The 21,089-nt window shown below is 36.9% G+C and overlaps 1 protein-coding gene across 4 annotated transcripts in view; it reads right to left on the reverse strand.

Moving 5' to 3' along the window:
* The window catches only part of LOC124774935 (ATP-binding cassette sub-family C member 4-like), a 312,213-nt gene that overhangs the window by 116,637 nt on the left and 174,487 nt on the right, over positions 1-21,089 (reverse strand). For all 4 annotated transcript variants that reach the window (XM_047249622.1, XM_047249623.1, XM_047249626.1 and 1 more), the window contains one exon: positions 15,266-15,449. In XM_047249622.1, coding sequence (XP_047105578.1) covers positions 15,266-15,449 — 184 coding nt within the window. The remainder of the gene's footprint in view (positions 1-15,265; positions 15,450-21,089) is intronic.

Consider the following 21,089-nt stretch of genomic DNA (forward strand, 5'->3'; position numbering starts at 1 on the left):
GATGCAGAAAAGGCCAAAATACTAGACTTCTTTCTCCAAAACTGTTTCACAGAGAGAGGTTGCACTGTAGTTTCTCATTTAAATTGTTGTACAAATGACAAAAAGATATATTTCAAAATAAATGACCAGTGCACAGAAAATCAAATGAAATCACTAAACAGAGGGAGACCACTGGACATGAAGTTTGATTCTACATAGAGTACTGGTATGTGAAAGAACTTGCTTTTCTTCTAGAGGCAGTGTCTTTAGGTCTCTGGAGGAGCAAAGGGTTCATAACGATGAGGAGAAAACATAGATCATTACCATTTTCAAGAAGGGTCATCAAACAGATGCACAGAACTATAGGCCTATAGCTCTGACTTCAGTCTGTTGTAGTATTTTGGAATGGTTTATGTTCACATGTTGTGACATTTCTGGAGACCAATAATCTCCTCTGTAGGGACTGACATGGGTTCCAAAAACAATTATAATGTGAAACCCAATTTTCTATGCATGTCCACAAGACCCAGAAAGCACTAGATACAGGTGCACAATCAGATGCTGTGTTCCTTGACATGTGGAAGGCATTTGACACAGTTCAACACTGTCACCTAATGAACAAAGGACAAGCATGTGGCATATATGAACTATGTCACTGAAATGAAGACTTTCTAGGAAGCAAAACACAACATGTCATTCTCAATAGTGGAAACTCTTCAGATGTAAATGTTACTTTGGGAATATCCAAAGGGTGTGTTTTGATGCTGTTGCACAGAAAGAAGTTGCAATGCTGGAGGACTGTAGTGAAATGCAGGAAGACCTGCTGAGGACTGACCCTCAACATAAACATATATAATGTATTGAATATACATAGAGAGAAAGACCCATTATTGTATGATTACATAGTTGTAGAACAACCACTGGAAGCAATTACTTCCATAAAATATCTACAGGAGTGTGCATACTGAGCAATTAGAAATGAAACAACCTCATAAAATCAATAACAGGTAAGGCAGACGCCACACTGAGATTCATTGGAAGCATCCTCAGGAAAATTAGTTCATCTTCAAAGGAAGTAGATTACGAAACACTCATTCGACCAGTGCTTGAATATTTCTCATCAGTCTGAGACCTGTACCAAGTGGGATTCATAGAAGAAATAGATAAGACCCAAAGAGGAACAGGATGTTTTTGTACAGATTCATTTAGCAAGCACAAAAGTATCACAGAGATGCTCAGACATTTCCAATGGCAGTCACTCCAAGGAAGACATCCTGCATCATAGCATGGTTTACTGTTAAAGTTCCACGCGTGTATTTTCCCAGAAGAGACAACAAAAAATACCGAGAAAAGGAAATCAAAGAGATTCAAGCCAACATGGATGCTTACCAACAATCACACCACTTGTGACTGGAACAGGAATAGAGGAAGTGTCATTGGTACACAAAGCACTCTTTGCCACACACTATGAGGTGGCTTGTGGAGTATACATGCACATGTAGATGTAGGTTTGTTCTGACTGGTTTGCACTCTTTTCCAATATGCAAACCAAGATCTGTGCCTAATACTAAAATGATTAAAACCAATGGAATGTGAATGAAGACACTGACTGCAACTTTTGAATATATTACCATTACTATAAATTATTGTTTGTGACACAATGAGAAATTTATTTAGGTGAAGTAAAATATTTAAGTTCAGTCTCAAAGTAATAGATTTCTCTTTGTTTACCGTACTGTTGACGTAGTTTATGTTATCCTGACTGTAGCATCTACATATGGTACTTAAAGACAGGTTTTTCCCAATACTGTCTTTTATTTTGAGGCTTAGTATTTGAGCTAGGTGTCCACCTGCTTAGTTGGGTGGTACCATGCTTGCCTCTCCTGCAAGTGGGCCCAGGTTCGATTCCTGGCTGGGTTGGGAATTTTCAATGCTCATGGACTGGGTGTTGTTTTGTCCTCATCATCATTTCATTCTCATCACTGTCACGCAAGTCGCCCAATGTGGCATCAAATGAAACTTGGCGGCCGAACTTCACCGAATGGGGCCTCCCAGACAATGGTGCCATACGCTCATTTCATTTCTCTCTCTCTCTCTCTCTCTCTCTCTCTTCTTCTTCTTCTTCTTCTTTTTTTTTTTTTTTTTTTTTTTGGTAGATGATCGCTGAAGCCTGCACTGAAAATATTTAGTGAACTGTTGTATACATCCTCCTTGACTAAATGTCTAAACCTGTTTTGAAAGTTTCTGTTTTTACTCCAGTAACAGTGGTTACTTCACATTTTAAATTGTAGGATGCAGCAAGGTTCAAAAGGGCGTATATGTTTCTACTTTTTGTAAGAAAATCAGTATCAAAGTTTTCACAAGTTATTAAATCACATTTCATTTATTTACTTTCTTTAGCAAGTATTCCAGTTTATGAGAGAAAAGTTCAAAATTTCCAGAAGGTGATTGTAAACTGCCACAGTAACCAAGTTCAACTTAATAATTTCTATAGCTGTAGCCTCATAGTCCCCTTCAACATTAATTCAAGTCGGGTAGGGTAGTGAAACCTGCATTTTCCTTTACCTGAATTGCCAGCCCATTGTGTGTGGTATTATTTCTGCAGTAGTAGGAAGACAAAATGAATTTTGTTATTTCTCATGCTGAGTTAATTCAGAGTTAGCCCCATGCTAAGAAATGCATATTACTGAGATATCCTTTACCTCATCTTTGAGTCCTTAGAGGCAGGTCATTATTGTGTAACAACCAGTGTCTTTTATTTACAGACTATTCATATGCACAGCCAATTCTTAGCTATTGAATTCTTTTCCAGGAAACAAATGCACAAAATATTAACACAATTTTCAAAATACAGCAAAGGGCAATAATAATAATAATACCCAAAATATTAGTCAAGCTCACTGTAATTAACTTTTCAAATTCTTACAATGAAATCAGACTATTTTTGACGAAATAATTAAATTGGATAGATAAAAAGTCTACTGATTAAGTGGTGGCGTAACACGAACATAAAAGAAGGTTATAAATAGACAAACTTTTGGAGCCAGTGTTCCTTCTTCAGGGAGAAGAGTTGAAGGGGAAGGAAGAGGGGTGAAGGAGAAGGACTGGAGAGGTCTGGGAAAATGTGTAGATTTTGGGAAAGTCACCCAGACCTGCAGGTCAAGGGAGACTTCCTTCTCATCCCAACTGGTAAGCCTCCCCTGACCTGCAGTTCTGGATGACTTTCCCAAAATCTACCCCTTTACCGAGACCTCTCCAGTTCTTTTCTTTCACCCCTCTTCCTTCCCATTCAACCCTTCTGCCTGAAGGAGGAGCCACTGGCTCCAAATCTTGCCTAATTATAACCTCCTTTCATGTTTGTGTTCTGATGCCACTTGGTGAATAGATTTTTTTTATCTATCCAATTACAGTATTTTTTCAAAATGTCAGAAATATTGACTACACCTAGTGAGTACATTTACATCTACTTCTACATCATCTACATCATAGTCTGCAAGCCACCTAATGGTGTGTAGTGGAGGGTACTTTCAGTACCACTATCTGATACCTCCAACCCTGTTCCACTCACGAATAGTGTGTGGAAGAATGATTGTCAGTAAGCCACTGTATTGGCTCTAATTTCTCAAATTTTCTCCTCATGGTCAATACACAAGATGTATATGGGGGGAGGGGGTAGTGATATATTGTCTGACTCCTCCTGCAAAGTGCTGTACCGAAGTTTACCAATCAGTTTTACATTGATTGATTGACTGATTTTGTTTGGTTCCATTTTATTACATTTTGTACAAAGTCTGTACTTGTAATATAGGACAAGTCAACTTAAATCTATTTTCTTACAATATTTAACCTATTTATTACAATTTAATACATCAAAATTACAATACTTATAATAATTTTGCATACATTTTTGATCCAGTTTTTTAGGTCCTGAAAATTATTTATGTACTTCATTATGCTCATATTTACATTATTTACATATTTCTCTCAGTATTCATGTTCTCATGTTGTTTACATATCATAATAAGGTCAGTTAGTTACAGTACCTCTACAACAGTAACAGTAGCATTTTTCATTCATTGATACATATACTCTTCTACATTACAAAAAACTTTTTCCATTAATTAATCCTTTAAACATTTTTGGAATGTCTTTTTGCTCATATTGCCCTCAAACTCTTTGGAAGGCACTTTATGAGTTTGACACCCGAATATTGAGGATCTTTTTCAGCAACTCTCAGTCAGTGTTGTACACTTCTCAGCTGGCCTTCGTTTCTTGTTTCATATTATGAACGTCTGCATTTCTTTCTAGTACTGCATTTCCTTTTATTAAATATATTACTGTTTTGTAAATGTATAGAGATGGAAATGTCAGCATTTTTACACTGTGGAAAACATTTCTACATGACTCTCTCTGTTTCTTGTTCAAGATGGTCCTAGCAGTTCTTTCTTTTCTTCTTTTTTTCAATGTAAATATTCTTTTTGTATTTTTGCTGCTGAAATTTCCTCAAACAGTAATTCCATATTGTACGTATGGATCAAATACAGCATGGTACACTGTACATAGAAGCTTCTTGTTGGCATAATGTGCAAGCTGTTTCATAACTAATATTGCAGTGCTTAATTTACAGCAAACATTATCTGTATGTTGACTCCACTGGAGCTTATTGTCTACTGTAATCCCCAAAAATTTAATAGTGGTAACTTCTCCCAATCTTGTTTCATCTATGAATATATCTATGTGTTCTTTCTGTTCTCTATTTGTGAACACCATGAATATTGTCTTTTTTAGATTTAAAATTAGGTAATTTTATAAAGTTACTGTGCTGTGTTATTCATTGACGTAAACACACTTCTTTCCACATTTTTTTCCATTCACTAGTGTCATGTCATCTGCATATAGTACTTTTTATCTTTATTACTGAGATCAATATTGTTTACTAATAGGTTGAACAGAAGTGGACCATGTACAGATCCTTGAGGCACTCCATACTTAATATTTCTGATTTCAGATCTGCATTCAGTTTCTGTTTCCATATACTGCTTTCTGTTGCTGATGTATGGTTTTATCCACTTGGCTGCATGTCCATGAATACCATATATTTCAAGTTTTTCAATAAGTGTAGTATGGGTGACTGTGTCAGATGCTTTAGACAAATCCAGAAACATAGCAGACACAGAGTTCCTATCATCTAATGCATCTATAATGGATTCTGTGAGGCTTGAGATGGCAGTTTCTCTAGATTTCCCTTTTTGGAAACCATGCTGTGCTGGAATCAGAACACTGTGTTTCTCCAGGAAGGTGTTCAACCTACTATGCATGAGCATCTCTAGTAGTTTTGAGAAGCCAGAGATTAAAGACAATGATCTGTAGTTATTTGGGTAACTTTTGTCTCCTTTCTTAAATCTTGCTACTACTTTGCTTACTTTTAGTTTTTGTGGGAATACTCTATCTCTAAATGAGCAGTTTGAAATATCCAGAAGAGGTTTGATTATTTCTTCATTCACATGTTTTATTAAATAATTTGATACTTCTTCATCTCCTGCAGACTTTTTGAGTTTTAATTTCTGGATTATTTTTATGTGTTCTGGTTTTGTGACTGGTTCCAGGAACATTGAGTGGGATGGTTGGCCAAGTTTTTAGCCTGCCTCAACCACTGATGATTTATTTCCCCTTTTAAATTTTGTATAGCATCTATAAAGTAGTTGTTTAGTATATCAGCAATTTTTGTTCCATCTGTAACTAAGTTGTCACCAATCTTCATTGACTTAATAAAATTGCTGTTTTCACACTTTTTGGCGGGGTCTTGCACTATTGATTATATCCCATGTTGTTTTACTTTTTTGGTCTGAATTTGATATGGCTCTGTTTATTGAAATGGTTTTTGCTTCCCTTATTAATTGCCTGTACTTCTTCTGATATTGTTTATATGTCTCCATGTTCCCTGCTTGTCTAAGTTCCTTCACTCTAGTCCCGAGTTCAATTATTTCTTTCGTAATCCATTTCTTACTGTGACCCTGCTTTTTCTGATAGGCTTCTTTGGGAAAGACTACAAGAAAGTGATGCATTAGTGTGTCAAGAAATGCATCATACTTCTCATTTGTACCTTGTGCTGCATTGTTTCGACCCATTCTTCTTTCCTCAGTGTCGTTTTAAAAATGTTCATGTTTTGCACATTGATAATCCAGACTACTTCTTGTAGACTTTCATATCAAAAACACCAGTGATAGTTAAGTACTGCACAAACAGCACTGTCCATTATCATGGAACAGTTTCTAACCTGAACTTGCATGTACTAAGGGAGAATAAACATAACTCTCAGAACAGTATTCTCTACCAAGGGATAAAGCTGCACAATTAATTGCCTGCGGCAATTACTGAAAACAAACTTATTTCAAAGGTAGTTAAAAATTACTTGTTAAGCAATACATTCTACACAGTGAAGGATTACTTAGACACCACAGAGTAAGCATTTGGCAAAAAGTGTAACAGAAATAAATAATAATAATATTTATAATAAACATTTATAATTTCCCATAACACTTTCACACTACATTTTTCTCATTTTTTACTTTTCTAGAAAAATTTACTCTCAGATCTATGCAATGTATAATACTAATATCTTTTCCTCTTTCTGAACTCAATATTTTGCTCACTACAGAGGGGTACTGACTCAGTTTTTGAGACTAGCAAATGGGAAGTTATGACACACAAAATGCAAACCAAATATCTTTGTCATAGTCCTGACATCAGCTGTTAATGTGTGTAGTGTTACATTATGGGATAATATTAGTGTAACATGTACAGTGACTAGAAGTGAGAAGTGAATGAATAGTGTGGCACTAGCCCATTACATTATTAAAAGACGTTTTTATCACAGAACAATATTGTACATTTGGGATGAACTCAATGAGTTAGCACTGTTTTAAACCAACTGGATTTGTATTTGAGAGGATGGTGGCTCCACTCTTCATCTGGTCATCCTAATTTAGGTTTTCTGAGATTTCAGTCAATTACTTCCAGCAAATGGCTGGTTCCTACTTTTAGGCCACGACTGGCTACCTGTGCTGTCTATGTCAAACTAGAACAGTGACTATGTAAATGTTTGTGTATATGAATTCTGATATTTTTAATCATATACAGTTGATGTTCCTGAGATGTACTGCATCAATGATGTAAGCTGAAGCAATGAATTAAAATTTGCACCATCACTAAGTCTTGAACCTGCATCTCCTGCTAACTAGGTAGATGCCACATAGGCACTGGGCTACCACACCTGCACATATAGCCTAGTACATCTAGCCTCAGCCCATTGTTATTCCTGTTCTAAACTCACATCAGTATTTCTGGGGCTCTCCAGTGTTGGAATAGTACCTTAGCTAGCAATGAGCAATATTGGAGAGCCTTGATAATACTGGTGTGAGTTTAGGAGGGGAATAGCAAAGGGCCAATGAGGGTAGGACACAATATTGGTCTCACCAATTTGGCTCAAACTGTGTGAGTAGAAGCAAGTATATCACTCTTTGAAGTTCCTAAAATATTTTGTCTGAGTGGGTTATAGGAAAAGAGAAAATTCTCTTGAAATTTTTTTTGATTACTTTGTGAGTGATATTTGAATAACAGTTGTGGAGTTAGTGGCATGGCGCAGGCAGTAAGCATACAAAGTGATAATTTGGCAGCTCAAGTTTGATTACCACTGCTACCCATTTTTTTTCATTCATTGGGTATTTTATTCCTTGCAATATTAAACTATCAGTTATAAAATTTAAATATAGTCTGTCAGTCCAATTTATGTAAGTAAAATCAATAAATAAAATTTATAATTAGTTATGATTACTTTAATCTGATTAGTTAATATGGTTAAACAAGGTTTGTTTTTAAAGGATTCATCTCTGATGGTTTGTGATTTCAACTGTTTTCTGAGATATTGTAATGGTCTGTACAGCTGTGAACAGCTCTATACCATGTGTTTGCAATGATTTTTTGTAAAATCATATTTTGTTGGAAAATGGAAACTGAGCAAGAATTTTCTACCAGACTGGTGAATATGTCACAATTAAAACTTTTGATGAAGATTTAAAAAACAAAATTCACCAGTGCTCATCATTACTGTTATTCAACTTATGGAGAATAAGAATGATAACCAACAATCCTCCAGCATCTGTAAGTGCTGCAATGATAGCTATAGATCAAGCAATTGCAGAGCAGGTTATTGAAATTATGACTGATAATTTCATAGTAAATGATGAAGATTTAATGTTATGCACTGAGCCTTATGATAAAAATCTTTATGTAGAGGTATGTGGATTTTCTCATTCTCTCTGTGCCCACATATACTTCTACTGTATGCAGTCCTATTTTATTTGTAACAGGTTCCTGCTGCACATACAGACACGAATGGTGACGATTACAATACAGACAAATAATCTTTTAATACTTTGGTGTCCCTGGCTGAAAAGAGTAAAGTAATCAATTTTGCTGATCCTCATATGTGATGGATGTTCCCATTACAAAAATCAAGTTCCCAATCTTGCAAAAAAATTATCTTCAGATATGAGTGAAATAAACAGAACAAGGTGGCACCAGAAATGACTACAGAATCATTCATCAACTCCAAAATATGGGAAAGATTGCAGGATGTACAAGGCTGTTATAAAAAGTGACAATGATAACATTACAACAATGGGCAATGGCAGCTGCATGCCCACATTTATCAGAAAATTTTTGGTATATTGCGAGTGATACCTGGGTGAAAACCTCTAAACAAAAAAATTCAATAAGATAACAAAAAAATGACAAAATTTGTCAGCAACAATGATGTTAAAAGTTTGGAAGAAACAGTGGAAGCAGCAGATAAGTTCTGTGTACAGACAAGACGTACACTGATCAGCCAGAACATTATGACTACCAACCTACTATTGATATACGCCCTTCCATGTGGTAGCAGCATCACCTGTCAAGGAATGACTGCTAGTCAGACATAGACACAGAACACATAGATCAGTGAGTGTGTTGTCCATGTGTAGAATGGGGAAGGCACACAATCTATCTGAGTTTGACCAAGGGCAGATTGCGAAGGCCTGGTGGCTCGGCATGAGCACCTCGGAAACTGCACTACTTGTTGGGTGTTTGAGGAATGCTGTGATGAATGTTTTCAATTATGACTGAAATAGGCATGTGAGCACTGGCACTGGGTGTTGGCACAGTGTCAGACATTGTGTGCTCTGATGAATCCCAATACCTTCTTCATCATGCTGATGGGAGGGCAAAAGTCCATCATCTCCCAGGCGAACAGCTCCTTACACCTGTACTGTGGGATGGAGGCAAGCTAGTGGTGACTCAATTGTGCTCTGGAAAACATTCACATGGGTACCCATGGGTCAAGTGAAGCTTGTGCCAGGCACCATGATGGCCAAGGAGTATCATACACCAGTTTCAGATTACTTACAACCCCTAAATGTGCTCATGTTTCCCGATGGCAGCGGCATTTTTCAACAAGGTAATGCACCATGTCACAATGCCAGGAATGTGATGGAATGGTTTGAGGAACACAATAGTGAGTTCAAATTGATGTGCCGGCCCCCAACTCATCAGATCTGAACCCAGTCAAACACATCAGGGAGTGCATCGCCCCCCTCACCAGAATTTATAGGAACTGGGTCACTTGTGCGTGCAGAGGTCCAGTGACCTATCGAGGCCTCATTGCTTCCATGCCATCGTGCATCTCCACTGTTATCCATGACAAAGGTGGACATACTGGCTATTAGCTAGGTGGCCATAATGTCCTCGCTGATCAGTGTATAATTTTGAATTTCAACCTCGATTACGTAACTAACACTGACCAGTCTGGATGCCAGTACAAATCACTGTATAACCGGACATTGAATTACAAGGCTGTGAAGACCATTTTGGGGAATCTCTCCAAAACCAGAGCACAGTACAGTTTAACAGCTTCAGGGAAACTATTACCCCTTGTACTGTTACGTATGCAGGAGCCTGGCAATAGATTTGTCCTCAGCTTGCGGTTACTGTGAAGAAATTAGTAGATGAATATAAGAATGTTTCCATTACTTGTTTCAAGTCATGAAAACTAAGAAAAGAGCTTTATGCAAATTTTTTTGGAGAGAGTGTTATAACCATACATTGCTGAAAACAAATTCCTTCTATTGATGGGTTTGTGGGGTGGCCAAGCAGATTTCATAGCACACAATGAGACATGCAGCAATGAGGAAGGTAATATAATGTGTAGTGTTAAGATCATTCCATCCAAATGTGCTCCTCTTGCTCAACCCTTTGATGCATATTTCTATTGCCTAGTGAAAAATGTGATCAAAAGATTACAAAGTAACCCTGATCTGCTATGACAAGAGTGAGAAATACTATCAAGTGAAGATGAAATTAAAATACATTTGATCATGCAGTATCAATTCAGTACTGCTGTTTTCACCTCAGTAATTCGATATGCTTGGTATGATCGAAACTGACCCAAGAAAGACCTTCATTTTAAAAAGTGAATGAAGCATATCTTGAAAAAATATTCTTGCTCAAAAAATGCATTCACAAAATGTGTACATTGTGAATGGTATTTATGTTCAAAATGTTTCTTTGTCAATTATCAGCCAAAGCAGTAATGTAATTGCCTGTAATAAATAAAAAGCAGATAATTGCTTGGCAGAATTTTCGGAGCTATTACTTCATTCAAAACTTCACCCAGTTACAAACATTAATTGTTTAACTATATTCATTACTCAGATTAAAGTAATTGTAAATAATTGTTAATTGTATATTTACATTTTATAACTGGCAGTTTAACATTGCAAGGAATAAAACACAATGTTTAAAAAAAGAAATAAGATAGCAGAGGAAATGAACTTGAGCTCTGTACACTTACCAACTCCGCCACACCATTAACTGTGAAATTGTTGTTAAAACATTACTCACAATGTAATCAAAAAAACTTTCAAGAGCATATTCTCTTTTCCTATGGCCCACTCAGATGCAATATTTTAGTAACTTCAAAGGTTGATATACTTGCTTCTGCTCACACACTTTGAACCAAATCGGTGAGACCTGTTCTGTGGCCTCCTCTTGTGATGCAAGCTGGCATCTTTATTGAGGAGGAAGATGTACTAGAATAATCTGTGTAGCTGTGGTAGCCACATTGCCAGTGTGGCGTAATGGCTGATGCATCTGCCTAGTAAGCAGGAGACCTAAATTCGAATCCCAGCCGGCACAAATTTTAATTCATTGCTTTGACCTACATCACTACTGTATGTTACTTTTGTTGTTCTTAGAGTCTAATACTACAACATGACCAATTTCCTTGTAAGAGTGTTCTACAGATGAATGAAACTACTACTACTACTACAACTACTACTACTACTACTACTACAGCCCTTACTAGTGCTGCTTACAGAACTAATTAAAAATATGCAAGGCTTATCAAAATGCACATTTTGGAAGTGTGGATTCCATAGAAAGAGACTGCTATACATGAAATGGCATGAATTTTAACAGAAGGGGGAAGAAGGTCCTGCACCAAAAAACTATCTGGATGCTGGAAGCAGTAAATAGTCAAGGAAGTGTAATTGGTGTTATTGCAGATCCTTCATCAACACCAGTAGATCTCATGGATAAAGGTAAATCTCCCACAACAGAATCTACAGTAGCAGAACACAAACTGTTACAAGAAGATTCACCAGCAGAAGATGAAGCAGCGTTTGCACCTATGCCAGCAGAAGCAATAATAGAAGGTAATGTTAGACCTTGCCTCAGAAGAATAACAGCTCCGCCAACACATCTCAAGGATTTCTTACTGGCAGGAATTGGAACACAAACAGTAAGGTAAATGGTGCATCAATGTCAGAAAACAAAAATATGTTAATTGTTTTCTATCAAAACATGTGGTATTTAGGCAGCAAGCTAGGTAAGACAGAAGTCCTTCTAAATGACTGTTTAAAAGAAACTGCAATGGAAACTTCAGGTAGTAATATCTACGATGTAGGAAAAGATAGATTGCTATTTACCGTAAAGGCTCAAACTGACCTACAGGAGAGAGTGACAGTAGCTGCAGAAGACTCAAACAAGTCGGTGTGTTTTTATTGTGCCTGTCTGCAATGTGATGTGTCTTTGTTATGGTAAGTAGCAGTCAGTCTTTTCCCACATTGTTAAAAGAAACTGCAGTCTTATGATTAAATGAGCATTAGTTAAAAGAGATGGAAAATGTACTGCTGTTATTCATGAGTTTGAAATTGTAAGTAAGTTCTGTAGAACTAACAGAAAAGGAGGTTGTACATGCATATATGTTACGTCAGGGCTAGACACAAATGAAATTAAATACTATAATGTGAAGTGTGTGGAAAAAGACTTTGAATACTATGTATGTGAGTTAAACAAATCTGGAGCAATTTTACTCTTTTTCCTGTACATTTTTGAAATGCTTCTGAATGAACTCAAACATCAACTAAAAATACAATTGTTCTTGGAAAATTTAATGTTAATTTTAAAAATAACCGTACTAAATAATAACAACTGATCAATTGTTCTTATAATACCACAGCTATAATATTTGAAGACAGTAGGTGTGTGGATGGATCTGGAACAATAACTGATCAAGTATTTGTCAATCAGAAGAAGTGTGAGCATACCCCGAAAGTAATACATACTGGGTTATCGGATCATGAGGCAGTCATATTGATTTTAAATAATATAGCTTTTATGGGTCTAGTGGCCTGTGATAAATACAGAGAAAAGGTATTTATTAATGAAGACAGCATATGGCTTTTTAATTGCATGTTAAAAATATAACTTGGGACATGGAATCAACCTGTGATGTACGTAAAAGATTTGAGTCATTTCTTGTAAGTTATGAGCATTGTCTCATTTCCTATCAAGCAAGTCTGATTTAAAATTAAAGAAAAGACATAGGTAAACCATGGAATAAAAAAAATCAGTTGACACCCTTAGAAAGTTAAACAAATCTGCCAGAAATGCTATTATGTTAAAACAATATATGAAAATTTACAAATAATTATATAAGAAAGTTATAATAGCCACCAAGAAACTTAATAATGGCTCGAACATCAGGAAAGGTAGCAACAAAATAAAATCAACCTGGAGTTAATAAATAGGAATAGAGGTAAGCAAAAAAATAAAAAATAAATAAAATAAAATAAAACAGTTTTATTATTAAATGTCAATGGAAGACTGTTGAGGGTCCACTGCAGATAGCCAACATATTCAACAAACATTACACAAATTTACCAGCAAACCTAATTCAAAGTAAGTGTAATTTCAGCTCAAGAGTGCAACTCCCCATGAATGATAAAACTACATTTCTACATCCAGTTACTGGATTAGAGGTATGAAATGCTATAAGTAAATTAAAAAAAATAGAATGTCATATTAGTAGTTATGGGATTCCATACAAAGTAATAAAGCACGGTGCAAGCAAGATACATAGAGTCCCAACTTGTTGACATCATTAATGTATCATTTATTAGCCAGCAAATAATTATAAATTTTTCCTAGAAAAAGTAAAATATTTGATTGCCAAGCCAATTTACAAGAATGGTAACCAGTCTGATGTTATCAATTGCTGACCTATATCGCTGTTGTCTGGATTTTCAACAGTAATACAAAGCATAATGCATTAAAGATTGTCTCATTTTCTTAATAAAAATCAAATATTAGTTAATGAGCAAAATTAAATTAGGAATTAGCGTTCTCACTTCCCGCGCCCGGGTTCGATTCCTAGCGGGGTCAGGGACTTTCTCTGCCTCGTGATGACTGGGTGTTGTGTGATGTCCTTAGGTTAGTTCGGTTTAAGTAGTTCTAAGTTCTAGGGGACTGATGACCATAGATGTTAAGTCCCATAGTGCTCAGAGCCATTTGAACCATTTTTTGATAGTGCAGTGTATAACTTTTTAAAAATTTTTATCAATTCCATAGACAAAAATGAATTAAACTGTAGTCTGTTTTTGGATCTATCTAAGGATTTGATGTCATTGACTATAATTCATTGCTCAGGAAGCTACACTGATATGGGATTCATGCAGTAGAATGTGATTGTTTCAAATCCTATCTTCCCAAAATGTATCAAATGATAGAGATACAACAATAGGTAAAGTTTATTCATCAGCATACTAAAGAGTCATCAGATATGGAGTGCCATGAGGCCCCGAGCTGGGACCATTGCTGTTCAGAATATATATATAAATCACTTGCTAAGCCATATATCAGCGGCAAATACAATATTGATCACCAATGCCAGTCTGTTTGGTAAAGCTATGGACAAAGCTGACCTACAGGAAATAGTGACATTAACTGCAGAAGAATCAAACAAATTGTTTAGGGATAACAAATTAATTGTGAATGACAAGAAAACAGCTTCGATAAACTTCAGACATATAACAAACAAACTAAGAACCAACCTAACAGTATTACTTGGGCTGTGTAAAATAGAGCAAACTCTCTATACTAAATTTTTAGGAGTATGGCTGTATGTGGGAGAAATATATAGAAATGTTATACAAAAGATTAATTCAGTAATGTTATGTTGCTAGAATGCAAAAAATTCATGTAGAAATGATGCAGTGTTCTGTTCGTATGTTGCACTCATTCTTAGCAGGTTAATATATGGCATCTTATTTTGGGGAAATACTAGTCTGGTGAAACAAACATTTATGCTGCAAAACAGAGTAATAAGAATAATAAGAGAAGTGACACACAGATAACCATATAAAAGGAGCTAAAATTCAAGACCTGCCATGACTTTATGAAAGTATGTGTTTTCTGAAGGCATACCAGTAACATTCTGTTTTAAACAATCAAGTCGAAAACTTAAAAATGAGAAAGAGAAGTGATTTATGTGGTGAAATGCTCTTTATCTGCCTAAAATCTGTTTAGTGAATTAGCAAAGAAAATTAAAAGACGTCAAAATTCCACATATTCAAAAAATACTAATTAACAAGAGTTTTTTTGGTGTCAAGGAATACTTGAGCCATCAGCATTCAAAACAGATTAGTTTATTTCCTTCGTCATAATGATCTGATGCGCCTGCTTCAAAAATATACTGTAGTCACTTATTATTCTAATTTAGTGCATTATGACTGTTACGCATATGGTTTCATGTTATATGTAGAAATATTTTATTGGCCGGCATATAACTGTAAATCTTTCTTGTCCTATTATCTATATAAGATCATGTATGGCAAATCCTATATCATTTTATAATGATGAGATACAAGGGTGACAAATAAATAAGAGCTTATGTTCACAAAATACTTACAGCATCAATTACCACAACATGATCTGTGTGAGGCAGATTCTGAATCTGATGTGTCACAAGTATTCGTGTTTTATTTTGCAAAAATTTTACAATGCATTCCTCAAAGAGATGTTTTCCCACATGAGTGTCCACTGCTGACAGTGGATCATCAAGAAGATATATGTCTGCATCACGATAAACAGCCCTGAAATATACAAGCACTCAGTTTATCTTGTAATCAGGCAACAGCAGAAAAATAAATGGTTGCAGACAAAATGGAATGATTTGTTTGCCAAGTTAAATGCATTTATACTTGACATTTATGTATAGTTAATGAATGTATAAACAGATGTATCAGCATGTACATGTTTTCAGAGCAACTATTTTATGCACAAGAAACTAATGGAAAGTCATGTCGAAATGTAACAACCTTGGTATACATTCAGAATTACACTTTAGGCCTACTCATTCATCATTGATTTCTAATCATATCACTCAAAAGAGTTGTATTTGTTTAGATCAACTGTATGGGACTCTTTTTTTTTTTTAATCACTTCTCCTTTCCTCATCATATAGTGGAGATGCTGAGTCACAGATAGGCACAACAAAAGGCTGTCATAAATATAGCTTTCATCCAGTAAGGCCTTCGTCAAAATTAGACAACTATCACACACATACACACTCACACAAACACAACTCACACACACATGACTGTAGTCTCAGGCTTCTGAGGCCACACTGCCCTTGTACGCTACATTCCATCCTGGATTTTCCATTGTTTGACCTCCTTTCCTCATGTAATACCTACAGTAATGCCATACTAAAGTGTATCCACATAAGCGCATCTTTTTAACTTCTGTGACATCCAAGCAATGTTCTGTTGTGAATTAACATCTGTGCAGGAATGCCTTATGAGTATTTAAATTTCCTTTAGTGATATGAAAAGATAATCTTTCTTGTTTAAAAAGGATTCTTATGTTTTCATGAAAAAGTCCAACTCTATTTTGATTTTTAACCTCTGTGCCATCAAAGCTGTTATTTTTTGTTTTGTTTTCCACTTACGTCTATTGCACCTATAGCTCATTAGCACTTCTATCTTTCAGAAACATTTACATCTATAGACAATCTGAAATGCGTGGATGTTGTCAAAGAACTCAAAGTATGACTAAATCATCATATTAGTGTGAGGACACCCTCAGTGATGTGCCTGATGCCATACTAAGTACAGAAGGTAGAAGCAAAATCACCCTACATTGGGTGGCAAAATGTACCAGGTCTTGTGTAGCTGTGAGAGTCAGTATATAAGGTAGAAGCAAAATCATCCTACACTGGGTGCCAACATGTAGCAGGTCTTGTGTAGCTGTGGGAAAATCAGAGTCAAAAATGAAAGTTCTTGCTTGTAAAGATGGCTTCAGGTCTTCCTATGGGCACTGTAAGATCCATGGATGGTTTGAGGGACCAGAGAGACATGTGGAGAAGCAGCAGACAGATCAGCAGTCAACATACACAAGGTGCTTTATTTAATCATTCAACTACATTCCTCAATGAACAAGAACAAGTGTTTAATTATTCCCTATGGCTAGAACAGTCATTGTGGTGCATTTACTTCCCCATGTAATATTCTGCACAAAGCACCAGGTGTAGAAATAGACAGTGACACAGAGAATGAGCTGCTTACATAGAGGAGCAGCAATCCAGAGCACTGACTCAGTAATGGAGATGCAGATTCTGCATGAGATTTTATATCACTGAGGTACAGAGAAAGACCAGCCAGCAGCATCTTCTGTCTTTACATTGGGCCACAGCATCCCAGTGGCATGGTGATAGCATTGGTTGTGTCAACCTGTGGGTAGACTACTGGGGATCAGGGAGCAACTGACTGGCAGATTGTTAGTCATCCAGGCTGGGAAAACAGGCAGATGTTGTTGGTTTGCAAACCAGTGACCTGAGAGTTATAGTGATGGCTCCACTCAACACAGACAAGGCATCACATGTTGCCCAGTTGGCTGAATGATGATGAGTTGTTTCGGTCATGGTTAAATACTGCTTCCCCCTGTTGATTCCACAGTAACGACAGTGTTTGTGGGTTGCAGTGAAATGTCTGGAATATGTGAATGTTCAGAAGGTGTGGCATAACTGGTAATAGCTTGTTCAAATTGCGTCGATTACATGACATGAGGATGTTACCTGGTTCCAGTGCTCATTTGATGACAGGAGCTGATCATGTAGTTAAATGACCAGCACCTGCTGCCTGGTTTGGCCTCATTACGGTTTTGATCTCTGACTTCTGCTTCAAGTTCTCCAATAGTTTCTTCCTATTACATCAAATATGTCAATACTGAAGTTATGGTTCAAAATGTTACTAGCACCCTCAATAATCACTAAATGATCATCTTTACTAAGATTTTCCCCAAGCGAGACTAAATCACAGGCGACATTGCTTAGCTCTACACTTGGCTTGAAGTACTAGTTACTTAGTATATACTATCCAAAAACCTCAGATTTTGCCTTTCCTCTCTATTTGCTGCCCCCAAGAACATTATTGGTCTTTACAATTATTACTAGTCTCAGCTTGAACCTTTTTCATCATCTTGTCAGATTGTCCCTCAACATATTGTGTTGTTGGCACAATTTTGTTCACAGTCTACAAAGTAATGAAGCCATTAGATACATGTAGCCTAAGGTTAGCAGATTTACATTATCTGTTAAACATCTTGCCTAATTTTGCAGGATTGCCCATAGACCGGTCATCTACAAATTCCTAATCTTTATACCCTCACATTCAAAAATTATAACTCATTGAATACCTATGAGAATGGTTCATTCTATATAATTCTGTCTGTTGATGTTTGAATCATTAGAATAAAATGTGTTGGATACAGGGTTCAAATTTCCATGATTTCATTAAATTGTTAAATGTGCTGGCCAGAAGATTAGGTGGATCCTCCTCTGTATCCTGTCTAACCTACTGTTTCATATCTCTTTGTTGATGGGTCATTATTTTCCCTGAGAAACGTCTGACCATATATTTTATATATTAGCTCACAAAGCATTAAAATGGGTGCTGGAGGCCCTTTGCTGCCCAACCTTATCCCAGACATTTTTAATGGGTGACAGGCTGTGTCAAGGTGCAGGTTGGGCAGGGGGTCTTAGCAGTCATTTTTTCAATAAGGCTGGCATATTTATCACTACATGTGGTCTGGTAATGTACCACTCAACAATACATGGTAAAGTAGATTATTACCTCTGACTCTACAACTGTAATGTAGCATCTGCTGTTCAAAATGTACTCAATGTAAAGAATCTAAGATGACCTGTTGTATTGAATGATGTCCTAAACCTCTCAGTAAAGAGAGGTCAAGTTCACATGTTCTCTACATTGACATCCTATCCATTTGCATTTGACTTTCATTCACTATGTCACTCAACAATGCAGGCTGCCAGGTAGTGGTCATCATGGTACAGTCTAACACATATCTGATTCTCACTGTAGGACATGTTGCTGCAAAATTCTTGAAAAAATTACATTTTGTCACTTAGACTGCTAGCACTAGTGTTATGTTCTTACATTTGTGATTTCTGCATAATGGAAGCCACCACAAATGTGTGCAACTAGGACATCCCATAGCAGCCAGACTCGAATCACTGTTGCACAAAAGTCCACATGAGTATAGTGCTCCAGGGTCAAGCCAATACTCTGGCCAAAAATATTCAGTCTAACACAGGCATACAGCTATGAAGACAGTCAAGTACTCTGATTACAACGTGTGGTGGCTGCACTCAACTGTATTATTCCCACTGGTGCTATACATCCATCACTGACTTGGTATGATGCTTTTATGCCACAGTATGACAAACTCATTTCCTTAAGAGTAATGTCTCTGCCCCCTGCTATCCTGATGCAGTCTTTCACACCAGTGATCAGTGAGACATGATTGTCCTTGCTTTCACTGATGCCTGTTCAATGATGCCACTTGTAATAACTGACATTACTGGTCACCATAGATGAGGCACTACTAGGCCTGGATCTATGTCACCTCTGTGTAATCTACATCTACCTCTATACTCTGAAAACCACTGTGAAGTGCATTGCAGAAGTACTTCTTATTGCACCGGTTACTATGGCCTCTTCCAGTTCTGTTCATCTATGGAGGATGGGAAGAAATATTGCTTAATTGTAACTGTAACTAGGTTAATTTTTCTTCGTGATCCCTACCAGAGCAATACATAGGGGCATTCTTTGTTCCAGAATGAGATTTTCACTCTGCAGTGGAGTGTGCGCTGATATGAAACTTCCTGGCAGATTAAAACTGTGTGTCAGACCAAGACTCGAACTCGGGACCTTTGCCTTTCATGGGTAAGTGTTCTACCAACTGAGCTACCCAAGCACGACTCACGCCCCGTCCTCACAGCTTTACTTCTGCCAGTACCTCGTCTCCTACCTTCCTAACTTTACAGAAGCTCTCCTGCGAACTTTGCAGAACTAGCACTCCTGAAAGGAAGGATAATGTGGAGACATGGGTTAGACACAGCCTGGGGGATGTTTCCAGAATGAGATTTTTCACTCTGCAGCGGAGTGTGCGCTGATATGAAACTTCCTGGCAGATTAAAACTGTGTGCCGGACCAAGACTCGAACTCGGGACCTTTGCCTTTCGTGGACATTCTTTGTTGCTTGGATCTTGGCTGATTCTTGTAATTTGTACATAACCTTCCATGGAATAATTTGCAAGAATCTTCAAGCATCTGTCAGTTCAATTTCTCCAACTTCTCATGACATTCTTTCATGGCAAGCAAATCTGTGACACTTCATGGTGCCCTTCTTTATATACATTCAGGTCCTGTTGTTAGTCCTATTTGGAAGACCTGACTTTGTTAGGTGAAGGAAATACAGCGATCTGTATTATTCCTTTTTTTAGCCCAAGTTAAAATTTAATCCAAAGAAAATTTTTAACAAAGTAACATTTGGTATAGGTTCAATGATATTCTGAGATGGGTCACACAAGTGATGCGTAAGTAATCTCCTTTGTAAACTGACAGCATGTTGCAGCAGTATGCTGGCAATGAACTGAGGTCTGCCACCTCCATGACTGAGCTAATGTGATTATTTTATTTCATATCACTGTAATTTGTTAGACCCAGGTATCTGTACAAGTAGACCGACTTTAATTGTCACTCACTGATCGTGCAGTCATAGTTTTGTAATTTTTTGCACTTAGAGAAGTGCACAATTTTACATTTCCAAACATTTGATGCAACTTACAAATCTTTGTATGACTTTGAAATTTTACCCAGATCAGTCTGTTATCATTAGTACATTGTCCTGTACACCTTCCTAGTCTGGAATTCTTGTATCCTGGCCTAAAATTGATCTGGGCTTTTACTCTGTAGAAACTGCACAATTCATTACCTATGCCACTGTCATTGTTAGGCAGTGCTCAAGAGATACCACAGTCTGTGTAAGGAGTCATTTACAACATGTACATTGGTTGTCTCCATTAAAGCATGTGGCCCATATTTCAGAACATTTCATTTCAGGTCATCTATGACAACTTGGCCACAATTTGGTCACATCAGAAAACATTTGGTCCATTCTCTCTGGGTGGTGGAATATTCACTGTCTTTGTTTATATGTGTTTTGCATGTAAAAGAGATGAAATGAGACTTACACACACTGGTGCTATGTGGGGCTTTCCTAGGTGGTTCACTGGAAGACAGACTATGAAGTTCCAAATAACTAACATATGTTGTTGTTGTTGTGGTCTTCAGTCCTGAGACTGGTTTGATGCAGCTCTCCACGCTACTGTATCTGGTGCAAGCTTCTTCATCTCCCAGTACGTACTGCAG

This window comes from Schistocerca piceifrons, chromosome 2 (assembly GCF_021461385.2).
Source record: "Schistocerca piceifrons isolate TAMUIC-IGC-003096 chromosome 2, iqSchPice1.1, whole genome shotgun sequence".
NCBI lineage: Eukaryota > Metazoa > Arthropoda > Insecta > Orthoptera > Acrididae > Schistocerca > Schistocerca piceifrons.